This window comes from Marmota monax, unplaced genomic scaffold, assembly GCF_021218885.2.
Source record: "Marmota monax isolate L192 unplaced genomic scaffold, Marmota_monax_Labrador192_F-V1.1 WCK01_AAM20220418_F8-fsc00065, whole genome shotgun sequence".
Classification (NCBI taxonomy): domain Eukaryota; kingdom Metazoa; phylum Chordata; class Mammalia; order Rodentia; family Sciuridae; genus Marmota; species Marmota monax.
Window position 1 is genome coordinate 9,912,406 of NW_026694038.1, and position 22,018 is coordinate 9,934,423.

Below are 22,018 nucleotides of genomic sequence, written 5' to 3' on the forward strand. Positions count from 1 at the left end.
CATACCTGGAAAATGTGGGGACATGAGGCAATCTTTTAAGGATCCATTAGGTTTTAGAATGGCCTGTGCTGTTTCTGGAAGGTACCCAGTGAACACCCAAGTTCTGAGGAGAGGAAGTCCACAGCTCTCTGGGTGTGTGTGGAAATAGGTGGCGTTCTATTGCTGGGGGGAGGAGGGCCTCGAATAGCTCCAAATTCAAGAGAGGTTACCCAGTCAACAACTGCAATTGGTGGAGTAAACTCAGAGCATAATAAATGAATGTGTTCTATTTTCAAAGAAGGTTTGGGGGTCAGGAGGGGAGGTTGCAACAGTAGCTATGATGCTGTGGGCATGAAATCATTCTTACACCCAAGGATATCCAAGTACTTCCCTCCCTCCTTTGTGCTTTTTGCCTTCCTTTTTTACAATCTTCATTTTAAGAAAAGAAAACTGCTAGGTCTGGAGATGCTGGTTTCCTTGGATCCCTCTGCCCAGCAGGCAGTGAATGCCTGCGTGCCAGGTCCCACGCTGTGCCGTGGGGGTCCTTCCCCCTCGGATCTGTCAGAGTCCGGCCAGTGCCCAGACCCACACCAGCACCTCATGCTGGCCTAGAGCTGAGCGGGTTATTGGCTGGGGGATGGAATTGGATGCCAAATGTGGGAGCGAGGTAGAAACAAGAAAAGACCCAATGAGACAAGAAAACTAACCAAGTGCAAAACCAATAGTCCTCAGGAAAGTCCCAGACAAACTCAGATTGCGATACAGGCTGCAAGTCAAGATCATGCTTCTGCTGCAACAAGGGATCCGTGGCCTCTGGACACTGTGCCCAGGCCTATTCGCTGCTCCCCTCCCCCCCCACCATCACTGACACTGCACTTCCATTCAGGGGGAGCAAGGCCCCAGAGTGCTCACAGAGCACCACACTCTACCTTTCCCTCACAGTGGGTGGCTAGGACATGGAGAATGGGGCAGGGCACTATTTCCATTTGAATGCTTTGGGCCTGAGGTATTTGTAATATATGATTTTTTAAAGAGTTTCAAATGTAAGATAGAAAAATAAGAAATACAGATAAACACAAAGTAGAAAATAAAAATTACCCACAGTTCCTTGGGTGCTTAAAAACCTTGCTCACGGCTGGGCGCAGTGGTGCATGCCTGTGATCCCAGCGACTTGGGAGGCTGAGGCAGGAGGATCTCGAGTTCAAAGCCAGCCTCAGAAACTTAGAAAGGCCCTAAGCAACTTAGCAAGACCCTGTCTCTAAAAAATATGAAAAAGGGCTTGGGATGTAGTTCAGTGGTTAAACTCGCCTGGGTTCAATCCTCAGTACCAAACAAACAAACAAAAAAACAAACCACCCTCCAAAAACCAAAAACCCAAATAACCAGACTTGCTTATAACCAGAAGGTTTCTCTCTCACGGGATGGCTTTCACTGTATTTTATTTTTTTCTGGCTACCATTAGATAGACCTCATGGTGTGTGGAGATATTATGAAGTTATAGCTTTTCCTGGTCATTTAGAGAGAGCAGAACTGCCCAAGTTAGTTCTACAACAGATCCAAAGCAAACATCATCCATAAGGGGCCTCTAGCGAGCCACTCAAAGAGTGGCCATGTGTCTGCTTGGACAACTGAGGAGTAGGCCCAAGAGAGACCTCCCAGTGCCCCATCTGCTGTGCCAGCCTGAGTCTCCCATTTGAGAACTCTGACCTGATTATGGGGAAAGGGCATTTGTAAAAGTCCCAACTGCAGAGTCAACCTGGAAACCCACAAGGCCAAAGGACAGCGGTGTATCTCCCTGTGTAGCATTTTTCTGATGAGGCTATCCCAGCATGACCAGAGCCACTGTGAAATATCCCTGCAGACTGTCCAACTTTATAGCAGTGAAGCTTCTGTGGGAGCCAAGGACCTTCAACCTGTCAGCATATTTGGCTGCACAGAGCCACCTGCTAAGGAGACCCTCTAAGTCCACAGACTGTTGGTCAGTGCAGAGCATCTCACCCCTGGGGTGGCTGGAGTAACTCCTCCTAAGCAATTAACCAAGCAAAGGGACTTTGCCTGGGAGTAAGAAGCAGTTCTCCTTGCACTTTTAGGTGGAGGTCCTGTTTGCAGATAGCTCCATGTCCCCCTTAAAATAAAACAGAGCTGCTTAATTATAAGAACACTCCTTTGGTTACAGATGGGACTCAACTTTAGTCTTATCATGAGCCAGACTCTAATGACACTGACACATACCTGAAAGTCTCCGGTAAGGCTTGTTGCTGTTTTTGGTGCCATTTTGGTGTTTCTTGTCTATTGTGGCTGACAGAATTCCTTTGCCATTTAGGATTTTCTCTGGTGAAGGTGGCACTGACTTGGACATCAAGATGGGCTTAATTAAAGGAGGGGTGGAGACGGCAGAGGAGGAGGTGGAGGAGGAGGTGACTGCAGTAGTGGTTGTAGAGTTCATTTTGACATTGGCACCATCTGCCTTCACTAGGTTAGGAATTTTCTCTAAACTGACTACAGGAACCGGAACGCTGAAAAATAAATGAACAAACATACACAATTGCCTTCTTTGATACATCTGGTCTGCTGAAGAGCTATAGCCGCTTATCATTATCAGAACACTTCCTTATCACTTATTTATACTCCTCCTATAAGCAAGCAGCATGATTCCAGTTTTGATGGGATAGAGATTTGTGCTGTGGAAAGGACCAACAGGGGGTGTGAGGCTGGCACAGTGCCCAGGATAGCATCAGAGCTGACTGATTACCTCCCGTGCTGGCTTGTCCCCATGGATCCTGTGATTCTCCTCTTTCTCAGGTCCTATGTGTGGGTCTCTGAAACGGCACCTTGGGCAGAACAAGGCATCCGCTGTGAAGCCCAGGCAGAGACACTGTCTGTCCCCTGCAGACAGTGTGCCACAGTTGAATAAGGTTCCCTTCCCCCTGTTCACTAGTCTCCCTCCCCAGCCGATCGACCTGACATCTGCTTAGCTCCGGAGAGCTGACAGGATCACACCCCACGGAGGCATGGCTTCAGGCCAGCCCGCCGCACTCCATGCTGTTGGAGGGCTTCTGGATCACTCTCATATCCCGGGGATGGGCTCAAATTGAGTGAGCCGCCATGTACCATTATCCAATATTCCATTTTAGGCAGCTAGTTATGTAAATAGGCAATTCTCAAGGCTGGCAGGTGAGAGGATGAATTTTAAGAAGGCAAGAGCACAAAGGTGTGCATTCACTCTTCAGAATCTGTCACCTTTGCCCCACTTCCCTGCTATTTCTCCTGTGATGGATGTGCATTTGATTTCTGCAGCTCTTTAATGCTGGAGGACCCTGTGTCTGGGGGGCTGTGGAGGACTCTGTCTTGGGGTCTTAAAAGATGAGATGAATAAGCTTTGCTTTGGTCCCTGAACCAGATTCCCTTTCCTCCTGGCAGGAGGGTAGAATGCTAACACTTCAGCTCCCCAATCATCTTTGAGCTGAGAGTGCAGCCGACTTAGCTATTTGAATGCCAAATGATGGAGAATATGGCTTTTACATGCCTGCAGACAATGTAGGGCATGAAAGAGAGGCTGTTTTTGGCAGGGGAGGAATCCTATCTGTCCACAAAGCTGGCTGGCTCCCTCTTCTCTAAGATACACTCACAGATCATTTCTGTGATCAAAGTATTCATGAAATTATTTCAGCAACCCCTGAGCCCCTGTCCCTCTTCTGACTTAGAAACAGGATCACAGATGTTACAGATCTTTGCCAGTGAGAAGGGCACATAGTGGTGGAACAGATTGTGGCTGGACATTACGGATTCTCCCTTGGGGCCATGTGACTTCTTGGCCTGGGGAAAGAGTGTGGGACTTAGTCGGTGTGAGGGGAAACTGGAATGGTGGCTTTTAGCAATACTTGGTATAACTGCCAGTTCTGCCCTGTATTGGAGTCGTTGATGCACAGCTGCCTGTTTATTTAATGGTGATTCTCTAAGCACTCCCATGTTGCTTGCCAACTGCACCAGAAGCCCTTGAGGAGTGACAGTGCTCAGAAGTTATATACACTCCTCGGTGAAGTTATCACCTGCAATGGTTTGAATGAGTCCTCCAAAGTTTGAATGAGTCCTCCAAACTCAACCTTCAAGTTCACATGTTGATGGTATTTGGAAGTGGTGTCTTTGAGAGGTAATTGGGGTCAGATGAAATTGGGAGGATGGGGCTCCCCGACAGGGATTAGTGGCTTTATAATAAGAGGAAAGGAGACCTGAGCCTGTGTACTTCCTTACCCTCATCATGTGATGCCCTCCACCATGACAGCAAAAAGGCCCTCACCAGTTGCTGGCACCTTGATCTTGGACTTCCTAGCCTCCAGACCATGTAAAACAAATTTCTTTCTTTCCTTCCTTCCCTTGTTTCTTTTGTAGTCCCAGAGTTGAACCCAGGGGTACTCCACCACTGAATTACATCCCTAGCCCTTTTTATTTTTAATTTTAAAACAGGGTATTAATAACAGGTATTGCTGAGGCTGGCCTCCAACTTGCAATCTTCCTGCCTCAGCCTCCTCTGTTGCTGGGATAATAGGCATGCACCATTGCCACCATGTACCTACCATTTTTCTTTATAAATCCACCCAGTCTGCAGTATTCTGTTACAGCAGCAGAAAACAGACTAAGATAACACTGCATTCCTGATTTTTTCCAAATGATTAAAAATGTGAAGGTGTGTGATATTGTGCAACAGAATTCTTCCAGGCTCATTTTTTCACTCTATTTTAAAAAACACAAGCTACAGAAACCAGGGTCTCAAAGAGATATCTGCACACCCATGTTCAGAGCAGCATTATTTGCAACAGCCAGAGGGTGGAAGCAACCCAATGTCCATCAACAGTTTAATGGACAAATAAAATGTGGTACAATTTGGCCTTAAAAAGGAAAGAGATTCTGACCTAGGGATGAACTTTGAGGACAGTGTGCTAAATAAAATAAGCCAGTGACAAAAAGACAAATAATATGTGATTCCACTTCCACAAAGTACCCAGAGTAGTCAAATTCATGGAGATGGGAAATAGAGCTGCAGTTGCCAGGGGTTGAGGGAGAGGAGAATGGGTATAGAGTTTCATTTTTGTTTTTGGTATTGAGGATTGAACCGAGGCGTACCCTACCCCTGAGCTTCATCTACATCCCTTTCCATTTTTTATTTTAAGACAGGGTCTCCCTAAGCTGCCTAGGCTGGTCTTGAACTTGCCATCCTTCTGCCTCAACCTCTGGGATTACAGGCATGTGTCACAGCACCCAGCCTAGAGTTTCATTTTTTAAAAATTAATTAATTAATTCTAATTTGTTATTCAAGACAGCATCATTGTTATAAAATGAAGAGAACTCTGGAGTTTGGTTACACAGCAATGTGAATGTACTTAACACTACTGAACTGTGCGTTAAAAAAGGTTAAGATGGTAAATTTTATGTTACGTGCATTTTACCTTAATTTGAAAAATTTAAAGGTACAAACTAAAAAAAATCCAAACAAACCAAATTACAAAACTCAATGTAAACCTGAAATAACACGTACATATGTGTATGTGTATACACACACATAGAAGAACCTACTCAAAAAGTTTTCTTTAAATTTTTTTTGTAGTTGTAGATGGACAGAATGCCTTTATTTTATCTATTTACTTTTATGTGTTGCTGAGGATCAAACTCAGTGCCTCACACATGCTAGGCAAGCGTTCTGCCACTGAGCTACAACTCCAGCCCTCAAAAAGTTTTTTTTTTTTTTAATTTCTCACTCTTGATCAGATCTACTAAGTTTTGTCTCTTTAGTACAAAAATAAACCAAACTTCAAATGTTGATACTATTCAGGTGAGCAGGCCTCCAGCACCTGAGCCACCTTCTCTGACAACACTTCTTTGTGAAGTCATTTTAGTTCAGGAAAGGAATCAAGACCTTCCAGCTCCAGATTTGGCTCTCATTGCACGAGCAGGGATGAGTACAAAGTTCTCCAGGTTCTGTGAAGCATGCCCTAGTGTAGGCTGAATGCTTATGTCCTCAGCAGACAAAGGTCTGATGCTGGGGACTGAATAATTCAGAACAAAGGTATAAATTGCCCTTCAAATGCTCACAGTTCAGTTGTGTTTCTCCTCCAGAAAGTCCAGCTCCAGATGTACTCTGTAAGGCAGCCGCATGAGCGCAGGGGCACTAGGCCCAGACATCTGGATCAGTGTGCCCGTTGACTCATCGCTTAGGTGACGCTTCTCTCAACTATGTGTGACTGAGCTTGAACCAGGCCAGCTAAAGTCTGTGACTGAGCTCCTAATTTGAAATTTTTCCCAAGTATGGCCCATTCATTTTCTGTACCGCCAGCCCTTCCAGAACTCCAGCTGGACTTCAGTCCCAGTGCCCACATGCAGGATGCAGAGCTCATGGGAAACAGGAAAGGCTTAAGTACAGTCCTCTAGGACTGAGGAATGGGAAGTGAGGGTGGGATCCAATCAAGAATGTCTTAAAGCATTCTAAAGACCAGAGAGTCAGGAGGCAGCTAGCCACTGAGTGAACTTCCATGTTGGAGGGGAAGGGTGGCTGAATTCTTTCAGGTGGAAACTCTAGGATGTTCATTAACTTCTGGAGAAGGCTATCGACCCCTCCATATCGAGGAGGAGAACCTGGGCTGTCACTGATACTTCTTCCCTCTGGTGTACCTTCTTTCTCTCAAAAACTTGGGGGTTCCTCTCTAAGGTAATCTGCCTTTGGCCTGGGAGGTAAGAGAAGATGGAGAAGCAGACAGCTCCATGACAGTAGAGAGAACCAAACATGTTCCCAGATGAACTGGGGGTGGGGGGAGATGAAAATCATCTGTATTTGATCTTGCCATGCCTGTTTCTCCAGTATAAATTCTAGCCACCATGGAATCAGATGGACTGTTTAAGCAGCGTGTGTCTGTAGTCCAGCAGTGGGTACTGTGGCCACGGGAAGCCACCTGTCATAGTTTAGATTTGGAATGTCCCCCTAAGGCTGTGTTGAAGCCTTGGTCCCCAATGCGGCAATGTTCAAAGGAGCCTTAGGGATGTGATGGATCATGAGCTCTTTAATCTCATCAACCATTGGTGGATTCCTAGCTGAACGAACAACTGGGAGGTGGTGGAAGGTATCTGATGAGGGACCTAGTAGAAGGGAGTAAGTCCTTGGGGAATACTTTGGGGACTAGATCTTGTCCCTGGTTCCTTCCATTCTCTCTCTCTGATTCCTGGCTTCCATGAGGTAAGCAGTGTTGCTCCACCACAATGTTCTCATTACAGGCCTAGAAATAGCCGGGTGTGGTGGTGCATGCCCCAATCCCAGTGGTTTATGAGGCTGAGGCAGGAGGATTGTAAGTTCAAAGCTACCTTCAGCTAAAGTGAGGTGCTAAGCAACTCAGTGAAACCCTGTCTCTAAATAAAATACAAAATAGGGTTGGAGATGTGGCTCAGTGGTCGAGTGCCCCTCAGTTCAATCCTTAGTATGGAAAAACAAAGAAACAATGGAGCCAGCCAACCATGGACTGAAACCTCTGAAACTGTGATCCAAAACAAATCTTTCCTCCTCTTTTGAGATGATTTTCTCAAGTATTTTATCACAGTAATAGAAAGCTGACTAATATACCACTATCTCAGAAGTGCCTTCTGCTTGCTCCCCTGGTCCCTTTACACAGTCTCCTCAATTCCTTGGCAATTGCCTTTCCCAGCCAGGGAAGTGTCCCATCCTTGGGTAGGTAAAGGCTTCTTCTGGATGGCAGTGGAAACTGAATGGCAGGTTTAATTTTTTTTCCATTGGAAAGAGGCCAAAGATTCTGACCCCTGCTTTCACAGGGTGGGCATGGCTCATCTTTTCTATATTCAGTCACATTAACTCAAACACCTCCACGTGTGGTGAGGAGCTGGGAGTGGGTGGTTAGTTGGCAATACTCAGAAGATTGACTAAGCAATGTATTATTCTGTTTGTGTAGGTGATAAACAAGCCAACAGTTACTCCAGAGGTTAGCAAAGTCCCCTGAAATTCCTTCCCCTTCAATCTTAAGGAATGCATTTACATACTGCCTTAGGGCTCACAATTTGCAATCTGTTGCATTGATCAACTATTGTCCTTCCTTTGAGGAGCAGGGTTTGAAAAGGAAAGGGGAGTCTCCACTCTGCCCAGGCTTTCAAAATGCCTGTTTTGTTTGCTTAGCATGAACTCTTTCAGGAATCCCAGGGCTGCAGCTAGCTTCCTGTCTACTATACTGGGAGTACTTATCTCCTTGTTATCTCTGTTCCTCCATGGTCTCTCTACCTCCATCTCAGTTGGTCCTGGGAAGGGACCCTCCCTCATCCCCCCCTGCACCATGGGAAGGTGTCTACCTTCTGTGTCTTTTGTCCTGCTTTGGCTGCCCAAATCTTCTTCCTGTGTGCTTGGCCTGTCTGAATTTATCTTTCTAGACCAAGGCAGGTCTTCTGGCTTTAAGAAAAATGGTTCTCTTGGCAGCAAGTAGATTCCCTCCCTGCCCAGTGATGTCTGCAAAAGAGCAGAGGTGGAGAATCATGATGGTGTCATTGCGAGAGCCACCAACGTGCTGCAGGGCCAGCTGCCCTCCTGCCAGCTACGCTTTTCTGGTGAGCAAGATTTATTCTTCTATCATCAACAGATACGCCTTAAGAGAATGGTTCACAAAGTCTTTAGGTTTGCAAAAATTATTGCCAGCCTTTCTCCACTTACCAGAGCAGGGTAAAGATGGATTTGACAGGCAGGAGCGAGAGGACATATGGTATCTGTGCTGTGGGTTACATGTCTGATGAGAGTTCTCAGCTGTCTGATTTCTCCCACCCCTTCCTTCGACAAAGACCCATGTGCCTGTGCCATGGTCTGGCAGAATTTTGAGAATCTCTGATTTACTGGCAGGTCCCTGGGAGAGCCATCTCACTCAGCCTTTTGCCTTCCAAGCAGTGACAGCATTAAGTCATCCAAACAAAAAGGAATTCACCCTCTTTTAAAATGCTCTTGGAGAAGAAATTCTATTTGGCGCTCTTGGGTGTCTTTTGGGGGTTGCTACTAGAAGATTATTTATATCGAATTTAAATTCTTTAAGTAAAAAAAAAAATACTTGGGGCATTCTGGAAGGCTGGGAGTTGGGCAATCATTAAGAACCAGTGTAAATAACACAGCCATGGAGTCCGCCCTAGTAGGAGAATTATAATAGGTAGCACATAAATACAGATGGATAAATAAATGGGATATATATATATATATATATATATATATATATATATACATACACATATATATATATAATTTTTTTAAACACACATTTTTCTATCTGGTAAAATAAATACTGGGAAAACTTTCAGAAACCCTATTTGTAAGTACCTTTAGCAACCACAGGGCCCGAAAGTAAGAAAATCTACTAGGCTAATTTATTATTCTGTGGCTAAGTGTCAGGCCTGGTGGTGAGAGAGGAAGCATAGTGTATAATCTCTCTTGACCTTTGCACGTTTTTGATTCTCTCCCGTAAAACACAACCTCAGTAAACTGGGGAAATGTGGTCAGACTGCACAGCTATTGTGGGGTGAGTGGTCATGGTGGCAGAGGCAGGGTGGGGGAGTGGGGGGTAGGGGTGAGGGAGGGAAGGGGGGGTAGGAGTTTGGTGGCCAGGTTCTCTCATTCTCATACCAAGGGGAGCTTGGCTGTCACCCACTGTTGGCCGGGAAGGGTACAGCATGCAGCATCTTCAATGACAATAATGGGTCAAGGTTTCCTTCCTCACCCAGCAGAGGTGATTAGCTGCTGAGAAGAATGATGTGGAGTTTCCTGCTTAGACAAGTTAGGCATGTATGTGTGTGTCTCTGTGTGTGTACATGTGGGTGGGTGATGAACAAGCTGACTTTGACAAATTGCAAAAATGGCCATAAATGAATGAAATAAAAATCTCGGAGGACAAGTTAGGCTGAATTGAGGGTTAGCAACTTGTCAAAGTTCTAGAAAATTCCCTTACTGTGGAGGGTGTTGCAAAAGAGATCAGGACAAGAGTTAGCACAGGTTTTGAAATTAGAGAAATTGCCCAGCGCAGTGATGCATGCCTGTAATCCCAGCAGCCTGGGAGGCTGAAGCAGGAGGATTACAAGTTTGAGACCAGCCTCAGCAACATAGCAAGGCCCAAAGCAACTTGTGAGACCCTGTCTCAAAATAAAAAATAAAAAGGGCTGGGGATATGGCTCAGTGGTAAAGTGCCCTTGGGTTCAATCCCTGGTCCTCTCCCTCTGAAAAAAGAGAAATTAGACAAAAACTACATTTGAATCCTGCCTTATGTATTGCTGGAAGCATTATGGTAGGAGAGCATGTGACTTCCTGGCTTCAGGACCACAGCAAGCCCATAGAACTTCTGTGAGAACAAGAAAAAGGAGCAGCAGCTGGCAGACAGGGTGCGTACTGGCTTTGGCTCCTCCCTCCTTCTTTGGTGGGGTGGTCTCTCATATAGCACAGAGCCCACACAAGTGGTGCCTCAGGCCTTCATGGTTCTGTGCCTCTGTTTCCTGATCAATAAAATGAAGGTAATGATAATTGAAGGGATATCATGAGGTAACAGACATGAAGAGCTTGGCACGGTGCCAGGCACACAGCAGAACCTCAACGAAACGTAGTGAGACCAATAGAGGACACAGGGTCACACCATTCACTTTCCCCACTGTCCCTGATACTTTTGGGGTATACTTCTGGGAAGAAAGGCCATCAGAAACCTCTTGTCTTCTTTGTCTTTTCTGACCCACAAAGATGGACAAGGTGGGAGGAGGCAGTGACAGTTGACGGGCAGGTGGCCTCCACTCACCCAGAGAACAGGACTTCTGGAGGTGCAATGAAGAGGAGAAGGGAATGGGGAAGGAGGTCTTTCCAGACCTGATGACCTCTTTCCAGGACTCTTCAGCCAGCTCCACAGTCCTACCTGATTGTCCATTACTAGCACTGCCAAGCCTGAGCTAAGTGACTAAAGCACATCTGGAAGGAGAGTGGGTGGGATAGCCAGCCTCCTCTCATACAAATGTGTTGTCTCCTGCAGCATGGTAGGCCACAGGGGCCTCTGTCACTCTGGGACATCACCCAGAGGAATGACTACACTTGCACCCGGCTGCTCCAGAGGAAGGAGGAGGCCGCAGCACCAGCCTCTCTGCTGTTCTGTTAGTCTCTCCTAGTTCTCTGCTGTTAGGGCTTCCCAAGGCACAGAGCTCAGAAGATCTTCTCCACACACACTGGAGAACAAGAAGTGATAAATGTCCTGATGTTCCTGGGGCATCCTAGTGCACCAGGACTGTGGAAAAACCAGCAACCTGGAGAAGGTAAAGAAGAAGGAGAATGGAGTCCTGATTCAGGAGGGCATACGATGCTGCACAGTCTGCCTTTGAGACCAGCTGTGCTTGTAGTGGTGTGGTCTCAAGGTCAGGAAAGGTTTAATGACAGCCCTAGACCAAAACAACAGCTGCTGCTCAGGGTCTTCCCTCATGACTGAGCTGCACACTTCACATGAATGGCCACTGACATTCACATCAGTGCAGAAATGATATCAGAGCCTTTGAAGGACAGATGTGAGAAGGTAGGGATCAGGAGGCAGGTAGATTCTGCAAAGTGTGCTGGTACAGAGTGGGACAGATCCCTGAGTGCCTTGGTCCCCAGCATAGGACCAGGACAGGCCATACTCCGGAGCAGCAACTGGGCGCACTCCCCTCTGCAGCCACCAGAGGTCATTGGCTCCCACTGTTGCAGCAACAAGCTGCCCCTCTGCAGGGCCTGCCACTAGCCTAGCAGGGCCAGAGTCCTTACTGTCACTCTCAAACCCTGGAGCCAAGGGAGAGATTAGTGACATGGGAGAGATAGGGACTCCTTACAGACCATCTTCATCCCCCTGCCAAGGTAGGCTGGGAGCAGCACCTGAGCACAGACCCTGAGCCCCCATCCCCAGGCTTTTGCCTTTGAAAAGTCCTTATGAGCATGTTGGGAAAAGAGTCAAGGACAGAGTCTCTGGCTGTCTTCAGTGCCCCAGCCTCTGCCAGGGAGCCTGACACCAGCTGCTCTCATTTCCTTCAGAGAGGAACAGTCCCAGGAGTACTCCCTTTCCCAGGTGTAACACTCACTCACTCAATTTTTTCCTCTTCACAATTGGAATCCATTCCCTATTAGGCAGCCCTGCACCTAAACCACTTTTATCCAGAAACAAGCACATTATTTAAAAAGACATTCAAGAGTTTCGTCTTCATATTGTCCTACAGCAAACTAAGGAAATTATTTTAAAATTCTTATTTATTTTTACTTTTTAGTACAAGGGATTGAACCCAGAAGTACTCTACCACAGAGCTACATTCCCTAGCCCTTTTTATTTTTTATTTTGAGACAGGGTTTTGCTCAGTTGCTGGACTGGCGTAAAACTTGTGATCCTCCTGCCTCAGCCTCCTGAGTTGCTGAAATTACAGGAAGCGCCCCCAGCTTCAGGAAATTCTTTTTATATTAAATAACAAAATACATCATGTTGAGTGAAATAAGTCAAGGGTCCTATATTTTCTCTCATGTAGAAGCTAGAGAGAAAAAAGGGGGAAAAACCCAATTTGTGATAAAAATTGAAGCAAGACCAATAGAGTAAAGGATGGGGTGGGAGGAGGGAGGAGAAGAGGGAACAGGGTGGAGGTACTGGGCAATGAAATTGGCAAGATTATGATATGGGCATATATGAATCTATCACAATGAATCCCACTATTGTGTATAATTATAATGTATCCATAAAAAAAGAAATACAGAGCTGGCATGCTGGCCCATGTCTGTAATCCCAGCAATATGCTTGGTTGTGGCAGGAGGACTGTCAGTTCAAGGACAGCTTCAGCAACTTAGTGAGACCCTGTCTCAAAATAAAAAGGGCCAGGGATGTGACTCAGTGATAGAGCACCCCTGGGTTTAGTATTATCAAAAAAGAAAAAGAAAAGAAAAAAAAAAAAGACCCCTGTCTGCATTTTTCTGCATTACCAGTGAAAGTCTTTAGCATGGCTTGCCTGACCCTTGTTCAAAATTCCCACCACTAGTTGTAGGGTGCTTGTCTAGCACATGCAAGGTCTTGGGTTCAATCCCCAGCACTGCAAAAAGAATGAAAAGAAAATTCCACTACCAATGTTTATGGTTTTTTTTTTTTTTTTTTTTTTGGTACCAGGGATTGAACCCAGGGGCACTTAATCACTGAGCCACATCCCCAACCCTTTTTTGTATTTTATTAGAGACACGGTCTTGCTGAGTTGCCAAGGCTGGCTTTGAACCTGGGATCCTCGTGCCTCAGCCTCCTGAGCCACTGGGATTACAGGCGTTTGCCACCATACACAGCCGTCTTGCACTCAGCCACCAGTGCAAAGGTGACCATTAAAGGTCGGGGAAGTCAACCTTCACAGCCTGGCCTACTCCACCTCTCCTGTCCAGTCACATTCTCCTACATCCCTGCTCGACTTCTCTTGGATCCTGGGACCAGGTGCAGGGGCCTAGTTCTGTGCACTGGGGTCTGTGCTTGGTGCCCTCCCCTCTCCTGTGAACATCCCCTCCATCTGTCCACATCCTGAGGAAATACAGCCTTCTCTCATGCTAGCTGTCCCTTCTCAGGTGTTTCTGCTGCACTTACCATGTTCAATGGCGAGGTTTTATTTCTAGAGCTACATACATTGACCAGACTGAGAGCTACCCAAGGATAGGAACTCTGTCCCAGCAGCATATACAACGTCTAGCATTTAGGAAAGGCTCAGTAAAAGTTTGATGCATGAATTAATGTTTTTGGCAAAGATTAAATCATATAACATCTTAATAAATGCACTGGTTCTCCACCAGTGCTTGGAAAGAACAAATGCTTTAGGGGAGGACCAGCCTGCAGCTCTTTCTCTTTCTTGGCAAGAGACAGAGAATGACAAAGGAAAGGCGTGAGTTCATAGTGGCCCCCACTGAGTGTACGCGTGTGCTGGATGGTAGGTCATGCTCTCACATGGAATACCATGTTTAATTTCCACCCCAATTTTACAATTGAGGCATAGAAAAGTCACCCCAGCTCATTCAGTAAAATGAAGGCAGACATGGGGCTCAATCTCAGGTCACTCTAGGAGTGGTGCTCTACATGCAGCCCTGGAAGTCAGAGACCAGGGATGGAGTCTAGCTCTGCTACTGGACTTGGACCAGATACTTCATTTCTTTGGGCCTCTGTCTTCTTAACTTCCTCACAGGGTAGTAGATGGGATCAGGGCTATAAAAGTGTCTGAAAATTATAAAGTGCTATGCAGCCATGAAAGGTCACGGTTACCCATCCTTGTGGCCCATAACCTTCTCTCTCTCCTGCCATTTTCCCCTTTCCCAGCTGTCCTAGTCTTATTATTCCCTCCGGAGGCCCCATTCTCTTTCTGAGCACTTCTGTGACTTCAGGAGGTCACTGGAGTTGACTCCCAAGGAGCTGTCCATTGTCCTTATCTTCGCTCATCTGCAGACCTGTGTGTGTGCACAGCATTTAACATAGCACTTAATGTTTAAGTTCCTGGCCTCCCGTCTAGGAGGGGACCTTATCTCCCCACCCTGTGCTTGAATATTCTAGCCTACCTACCTTTCATCTGCTCTGGCCCACCTGGCCTTTCTACCTTCCCCCCTGCAGTTCCTAATGAAGGGGCTAGATTTCCATTCTAGAGACAAATAAACAGGGTGGAGCAGGAAGGGTGGACTGGAGGAGGAGGCAAGGCGGAGGTGGCTGAAGGAATCCTGCTGGAGAATCTAGGGAGGCCAGAGTGGTAGGGTCTGTTGGAGGCTCTACGGCATGTTGGATCTAGGATTTCACAGCCTGACTGGAACCCCTGAGATGACCTCCCATGTTTTCTGGGAGCCGTCAACCCTAAGCCAGGTTCTGCCTTCAGTTCACCAGCACCAGCACTCAGTTATCATTTCCCTCTCCTCAAAGCTCTGGAAAGACTTCCAGGGTACCTGGGCTCCCCAGCCCACTTCACTGCTGGAAGACCCACCTTGCATTTCTAAGCATTTTGAGAAGAGCCCTGTCTACCTGGGGAGAGGCAGCCCTCCCCCACTGTGCTGGAGGGCATGCACGTGGAGTCCAGGGAGCCTGCTGATTTTTCTTTTGCTTTGGCTCATTTTCCTTCTGGAGCAGCCTGCTCTTCTCCTGCATTTTTAATAGCTGAGCATATTTAGCATTCAACACACATGTGCGGGTTGATAAGGCCCAAAGAGAAGGCAACAAGCCATCCAGGGGAAGAAAACCTCCTCCTACCTGCTCCCTGCCTCCTGTCCACATCTGCCTATCTCAGTGGGTTTGAGTTCCCCATGAGCTCAGCATGCTCCGCCAGGGTGGGAAGTGACAGCAGCTGGGAAAGGTTCCCTGTGCCAGGGCCTGGTCCCAAGCGGAGTGGGAACTCATAAGCAGAGGCTGAAATGCTTATTGCAGCTCAAAAGAGCCAAACAGCCACGATTTTATTTAATTTCCTCCCTCTCTCCTCCCTCCTCCCACCCTCTCTCCCACTTTCCCTCCCACCTTTTTGAAACAGGTTTTGCTATGTTGCCCAGGATGGACTCAAACTCCTGGGCTCAAGCGATCCTCTTGCCTCCATCTCCTAAGTGGAACTACAGGTCATGCCACTGCAACAGGCCCCACGATGCCTTCTTGACTTTTACATGGGGACCCACCTCCCTCTGTCATTATGGACTGTGTTTACACTAGCCAGGGACTCTCTGGCCTCTGGTTCCCTTGGGAGTGGTCCCCTGAAGGGGCATAACTAGTGGAGAGAGGGGCTATTAGAACCTGGGTGCTGGGTGACCTGCAGGGTAGTCAGGCTCACAGGGGATAAATCTGGTAACATGGAGATACCTTCTCTGTTTTCCCCTTTCTTCTCATGCAGAGTTATTTTTTAACCCAATCCAGATACAAAAGGGAGAAAGAAACGAAACACAGACTATTTAACCTGGGCAAGAATTCCAGGAGGTCAACCTGACCTCAGGGGTGGTGCTTTTACTGCTGTCCACGTGAACTTGAGCTACTTGGAAAAGGTGCCCCACGCCTGTTGTTAAATGGCACATAAAGGCCACATAGCCCACGTGGGCAGACACTGCTTATGTTTTCTTGGCTTGTAAGGATCAATATGGAGCTCAACTGGAGCGATGAAAAGGAACTCTGGCCAGGGACTCTCTGCATGGCCTGATTGGATTTTCTAGGTCTGTTCCTACTACAGGCTAATGCAGGAAGGGAGTGAGAGTTCTTACCACTTCGTGAGAGCCCCATGGAGTCCAGTTAATTTATCTCTGAACCCAAGAAATGGAGAGACCCACCTAGGATCCCCAGGATACATGTTAAGATCTGTTGTGTCAGAGACAGCAGTCACCAGCCACTTGTGGCTACTGAGCACTTACATTGTGGCTGCCATGGACGAGGGAGGAACAGAATTCTAAATTTAATTCATTACAATTTAAAAAGAGATACTTGGTTCTATTATTAGGAAATGTTTAAGTATGTTTGGAACAACTTGCATATGTGAATCTATTTTACAGTCTCTAGTTTTTATGAAATCTAACAAGGAAGCAAATATTTCTGATGACAATTTAGTGTCCAAATTGAGATGTGCTGTAAGGGTAAAATACACACAGGATTTCAAAACAGAATGGAAAAAAAAAAGAAAAGGAATGTAGCTGGGCATGGTGATGTACACCTGTAATCCCAGTAGTTTGGGAAGCTGAGGCAGGAGGATCGTGAGTTCAAAGCCAGCCTCAGCAACTTAGCGAGGCCCTAAGCAACTCAGTGAAACCCTCTCTCTAAATAAAATACAAAAAGGGCTGGAGATGTGGCTCCATGGTTGAGTGCCCCTGAGTTCAATCCCTGGTACCAAAAAAAAAAAAAAAAAAAAAAAAAGAATGTAAACTACTTTACTGTTAGGGGGAAGAAAAAAAATTAGGGCTGGGGATGTGGCTCAAGCGGTAGCGTGCTCGCCCGGCATGTGTGCAGCCCAGGTTCGATCCTCAGCACCACATACAAACAAAGATTGTGTCCACCAATAACTAAAAAAAAATAAATATTAAAAATTCTCTCTCTCTCTCTCTCTCAAAAAAAAAAATTAATTTCACCTGTTTCTTTCCCCTTTTTTTCAACATGGCTGCTAAAAAATGTTCAGTTTCACAGGGGGCATGTATTATATTTCCATGGACCGTGCTCATCTCAACACTGCTAGACAAAAGGCTCACCATCTCCAGAAAATCTTACAATCCCCTTCAATGGTGAGATCTGTTCCTTTCATTTCAGCAAGGGTTGATGGACAGGGATGTGGCTCAGTGGCAATAGGGCACTGGCCTAGCAGGTGTGAGATCCTGGTTCAATCCCCACATCGAGAGAAAAAAAAAAAGAAGTTAAAGTAATAAAACAAAAACAAAAATAAAAAACAACAACAACAAAAAAACCCAACATCAAAACCAACAAGGGCACCATGTTTGCTCAGCTGGTGAGAAGCTAACACATGGCAGACCCTGCAGCTACCGCTGAGCAGGAGCAGCATGAGGATATTAAATCTCTGGCAGGCCACAGAGGGTGTCACAGGTGAGGCAAAAACTACGTGCTTTGCTGGCAAGGGGGAGGTAAAGGAGACGAGAACTTTTGAGGAGGTGGACAGTGAAATGCATAATAAGAATGGTGAAGATTTTGGCCAGGAAAGAAGGAGCAGGAGTCGTGGTGCACTCCCGCAACCCCAGTTACTACAGAGGTGGAGGCAAGAGGGTCGCAAGTTTGAGACCAGCTTTGGCAATTTAGTGAGATCTTGTCTTGAAATATAATAATTAATAATAATAATAATGGCTGGGGATGTGGCTCAAGCAGTAGCGCATTCTCCTGGCATGCGCGGGCTGCTGGGTTCGATCCTCAGCACCACATAAACATAAAATAAAGACGTTGTATCCACTGCAAAACTAAAAAATAAATATTAAAAAATTTTTTCTCTCTCTCTCTCTTTAAAAATAATAATAATATAATAATAAAAAATAATTAAAATATAATAATAATAATAAAAAGGGCTGGGGATGTAGGTCATGGGTAGAGCATCCCTGGGTTTGGTCTATTACTAAAAGCAGACAAACTAAAACCTCTAGGCTTAGTTGGCCCTGCAGCCTTGGGCTCTCCTTCCCCTGGTCCTGTTTCCCAGGGCCCTGCCTATGGCCTGTTCTTTTCATGCCACATATCTTCTGGGAGGCCCCACCTGCATCCATGGCTTCAACCCCCATTTCTACACAGGACTCTCAAATCTGGATTCCACCAGTACCTCTCTCCTGACCTCTGGATCCAAACATCTGGATCCATGCCCACTGGATGTCTCCTAGTAGGAATTAATTAAATAATTCACAGTCTACCAACTCTCCAGCTGAACTCATCTCTCCTTTCCTCCCTAGACTCTGGCCCTTATCAGCCTTCTCTTGAGAAGGAGGCAGGACCAGTCACTTAGTTGTCCAAGCCAAGAACCTCGACATCATCCACAACTCTTCCTTATATTCCAGTCCTACATATAACCAACCCCCAAATCCCGTGAAGGTTCCTCCTTGCTGCTTCTCCCGCTGGCTCATCACCCCTGCCTCGGGCCTGGCTGCTATCACTTGGATTATGCAACAACATCCTCACTGTTCTTGCCACTTCCTGAGTGGCCCTGAAGCCATCTTTAGACTGAGGACAGGCTGATCTTACCACAGCTGAAAACTGCCCCTTTAACAGCTCCATGCAGGCTTCAGGTGAAGTCTGAATTCCTGAATTGACCATGGACGGTGAAACTTTGATTTGAAGCCCACCCACTTGGCTTCACATCCTGCCTCTCCCCACGGGCAAACACTCTCCTACCTTCTGTTCCCTTTGCCTGGCTCATCTTTCCTTCTCTATTTTTATTTTATTTTATTTGTGTGTGTGAGTGTTACTGGGGACTGAACCCAGGGGTGCTTTACCACTGAGCCACATCCCCAGCCCTTTTCACATGTTATTTAGAGACAGGGTCTTGATAAGTTGCTTAGGGCCTTGTTAAATTGCTGAGGCTGGCTTTGAACTAACAGTCCTCCTACCTCAGCCTCCCAAGCTGCTGGGATTATACGCATGCACCACCACATCTGGCCTCCTCTTTATTTTTTATTTTTGAGGCAGGGTTTCACTAAGTTGTCCAGGCTGGCCTGGAACTTGCCATCTCCTGCCTCAGCCCCAGCTGCTGAGGTTACAGATGAGCACCACTGTGCTGCCCGGCTCATCTTTCCCACTGTCTTAATTTTTTTTGGTACCAGGGATTGAACTCAGGGCACTTGGCCACTTAGTCACATCTGCAGCCCTATTCTGTATTTTATTTGGAGACAGGGTCTCACTGGTTTGCTTAGCGCCTCACTATTGCTGAGGCTGGCTTTGAATTTGCAATCTTCCTGCCTCAGCCACCTGAGCCGCTGGGATTACAGGCGTGCGCCCCAGCACCCAGCTTTAATTTTTTAATTATGGATAAATAGATAACATAAAATTATCATTTAGATAACCACAAATTACCATTCAAATCCCATTTTATTTTTTAATCTCCTTACTATAGACATGTGGGACTTTTGATGATTTGATTCATGATTTATTTATTTGTTTATTTTTGGTAAAGGGGCGCTTTACCACTGAGCTATATCTCAAGCATTTTTGTCTTTTATCTTAAGACAGGGTCTCAGTAAGTTGCTAAGGGTCTCACTAAATTGCCCAGACTGGTCTTGAACCTAAGAACTTCCTGCCTCAGACACCTAAGTAGCTGGGATTAAAAGTGTGTACCACAGCACCTGGCTTGACTTGTGATTTTTTTCACTTTATGATGGTGTGAAAATCATAAGCATTCAGAAGAAACTGTAACTTGTTTTTTTGTGGTGCTGGGGAATGGAACCCAGAGCCTGACGCATGCTAGGCCTGTGCTCTACTACTGAGCTACATCCCCGGCCCAGAAAATGTACTTTGAATTTTGATCTTTTTCCAGGCTAGCCATGTGTAGTATGACATTCTCTTGTGACAGTGGGCAGTGGCAGTGGGCTGTAGCCCCCAGTCAGCCCAGTGACCACAGGGTTACCATATAAAGTAGGCTTTGTGTTAGAGGACTTTGTCTGACTATAGGCTAATTATAAGTGGTCCAGCTAAGATAGTCAGCAGGTTAGGTATATTAAATGCCTCTTGACTTATGGTATTTTCAACTTACCATTGTAAATTGAAAATTACATAACCCCATCATAAGCTGAGGAGTATGTGTACTTGTCCTTCAAATTAAGCTGAAGTGCAACCTCTTCAGAGAAACTTTTTGAGTACTCAGCATGGGTTGGATGTCCTTCTTCTGGGCTACCAATATCAGAGCCCTTATCACATTACACTCTATGTCAGCTTATGTTGCTTCTTGCAGATTCCCTTTGATAGCATCTGTCTTATTTAACTTTGTATTCCCAAGGCTGCTGTATACAGTTGTACAGGTTTTGCACTGCACTGGAATAATTAATCGACTGAAGAAGTCATTAGGGCATGAAGATCATCAGTCCATTGCATACTTGGTATAATGAGACTCACAGCCATTAAGTGACTTGTTCAAGGACGCACAGAAAGTGAGTGGCAGAGGCTGGGCTTGAACTCACTTTCCCGCCTCTAGCTCAGTGCTCATCTCTTCATACTCTATTCTAGGGAGGCCTCTCAGAACTCAGTTCGGACCCTATGAGCTCCAAGCTGCATCTTCCCAGCCTTGGGGACCCCCTCTCTTCCTGACTTAGGTTCCTGGCTACAGCAAGTGGAAGGATGACAGCAGGCAGACTGGCGTGAGGCCAGCTAGAAGACCACGGTGGCCCGCGGCCTCTTTGCTGGTGCACCCCGCTGAGCTGTCTTCACTCCCCTTCACCCGCTTGGAGTGATGCCAGTGGCCATTGGCTTTCTCCTCCACCCTAGCTCTGAAGGCTGTTTTCATTTAGAGCCATTTCCCTCCTTGCCATCCCTGGGATCAGCTGGCTCCTTCAGACTCAGTCACGCCTCCTTCTGGTCCTAGCTGGAGGAGCCTTGCCAATGCAGGTCTTAATGAGTATGTGTGTGAAGTGCCACGAGTCTCCATTGCAGGTGGGGAGTGATCTAACCCTACAGATCTCCCTGAGGTCTGCCTCCTGAGAGAATGCTTTTTTGCACCACGGGACCCCCAAGACTCCTGGTTGCTCTTTCACAAGGCAAATTCATTTTATGATCATCTATGATCTGGCTGCATCTCCTGCTCACTTGTAAGCCCCTTGCCCAGCTTCCTGAGTTCACTTCTCTCAGCTCATTTCTGGACTTTGCATAATTTTTTTTTTTCAGTGCTGGGGGACGGAATCCAAGGTCTTGCACATGCTAGGCAAATGCTGTACCACTGAGCTACACCTCCAGCTTCAAATAGATTATTATTACTATTATTATTTATCATTCTGTTTTCATCTTACTGTGACTCTGAAGAGCCATTTCCCTCACTTATTAGGCAGACTGCAGCTCCCAAGTTATGGGAGCTCTGTCCTTTGGCATGTATGATTAATGAAAATGATAACATTATCCTTAAAGATGTACTGAACATGTACTCTGATCCAGATGTTGTGCTTGCTGCTTTATCAAACTCAGCTTACTCTGTCTTCACAACAGTCTCATGAGGGAAAGCCCCATTTTTCAGGTGAGGAAACGGAGACACAAGATCAAATGACTTGCCCAAAGTCACCTAGCTGAGATTTGTACACAGGCAGTGACTCTGGAGCTTATGCTTACATGGGGACATGCAGCCCGGTCGAAAACTCAGCTCTTCCGGGACTGGAGACCTGCTCTGCCTGCATGCTGGCCAGAGCTCACAGGCTGTTACTCTCAGGCTGGGTCTTCCCTGATCCGCTGCATCCTCCCACAGGACAGGCCGCAGAGCCAACAAGGCACAGAAAGCAAAGCCAGTCGGTGAGGCCGGGTGAGGTGGCAGATGACTCCCTCCTCCACAGCCACATCTAACCTCTCCAGGCTATCACAAGAGGCTCCTTCATCGATCTGGCATAATTAGCTCTTTTACTAAGTCATCA

At 46.4% G+C, this 22,018-nt stretch overlaps 1 protein-coding gene across 15 annotated transcripts in view; it reads right to left on the reverse strand.

The window, feature by feature from the left end:
• Atxn7l1 (ataxin 7 like 1) overlaps positions 1-22,018 on the reverse strand; it is a 235,748-nt gene that overhangs the window by 32,277 nt on the left and 181,453 nt on the right. For all 15 annotated transcript variants that reach the window (XM_046464117.2, XM_046464116.2, XM_046464113.2 and 12 more), the window contains one exon: positions 2,212-2,495. In XM_046464117.2, coding sequence (XP_046320073.1) covers positions 2,212-2,495 — 284 coding nt within the window. The remainder of the gene's footprint in view (positions 1-2,211; positions 2,496-22,018) is intronic.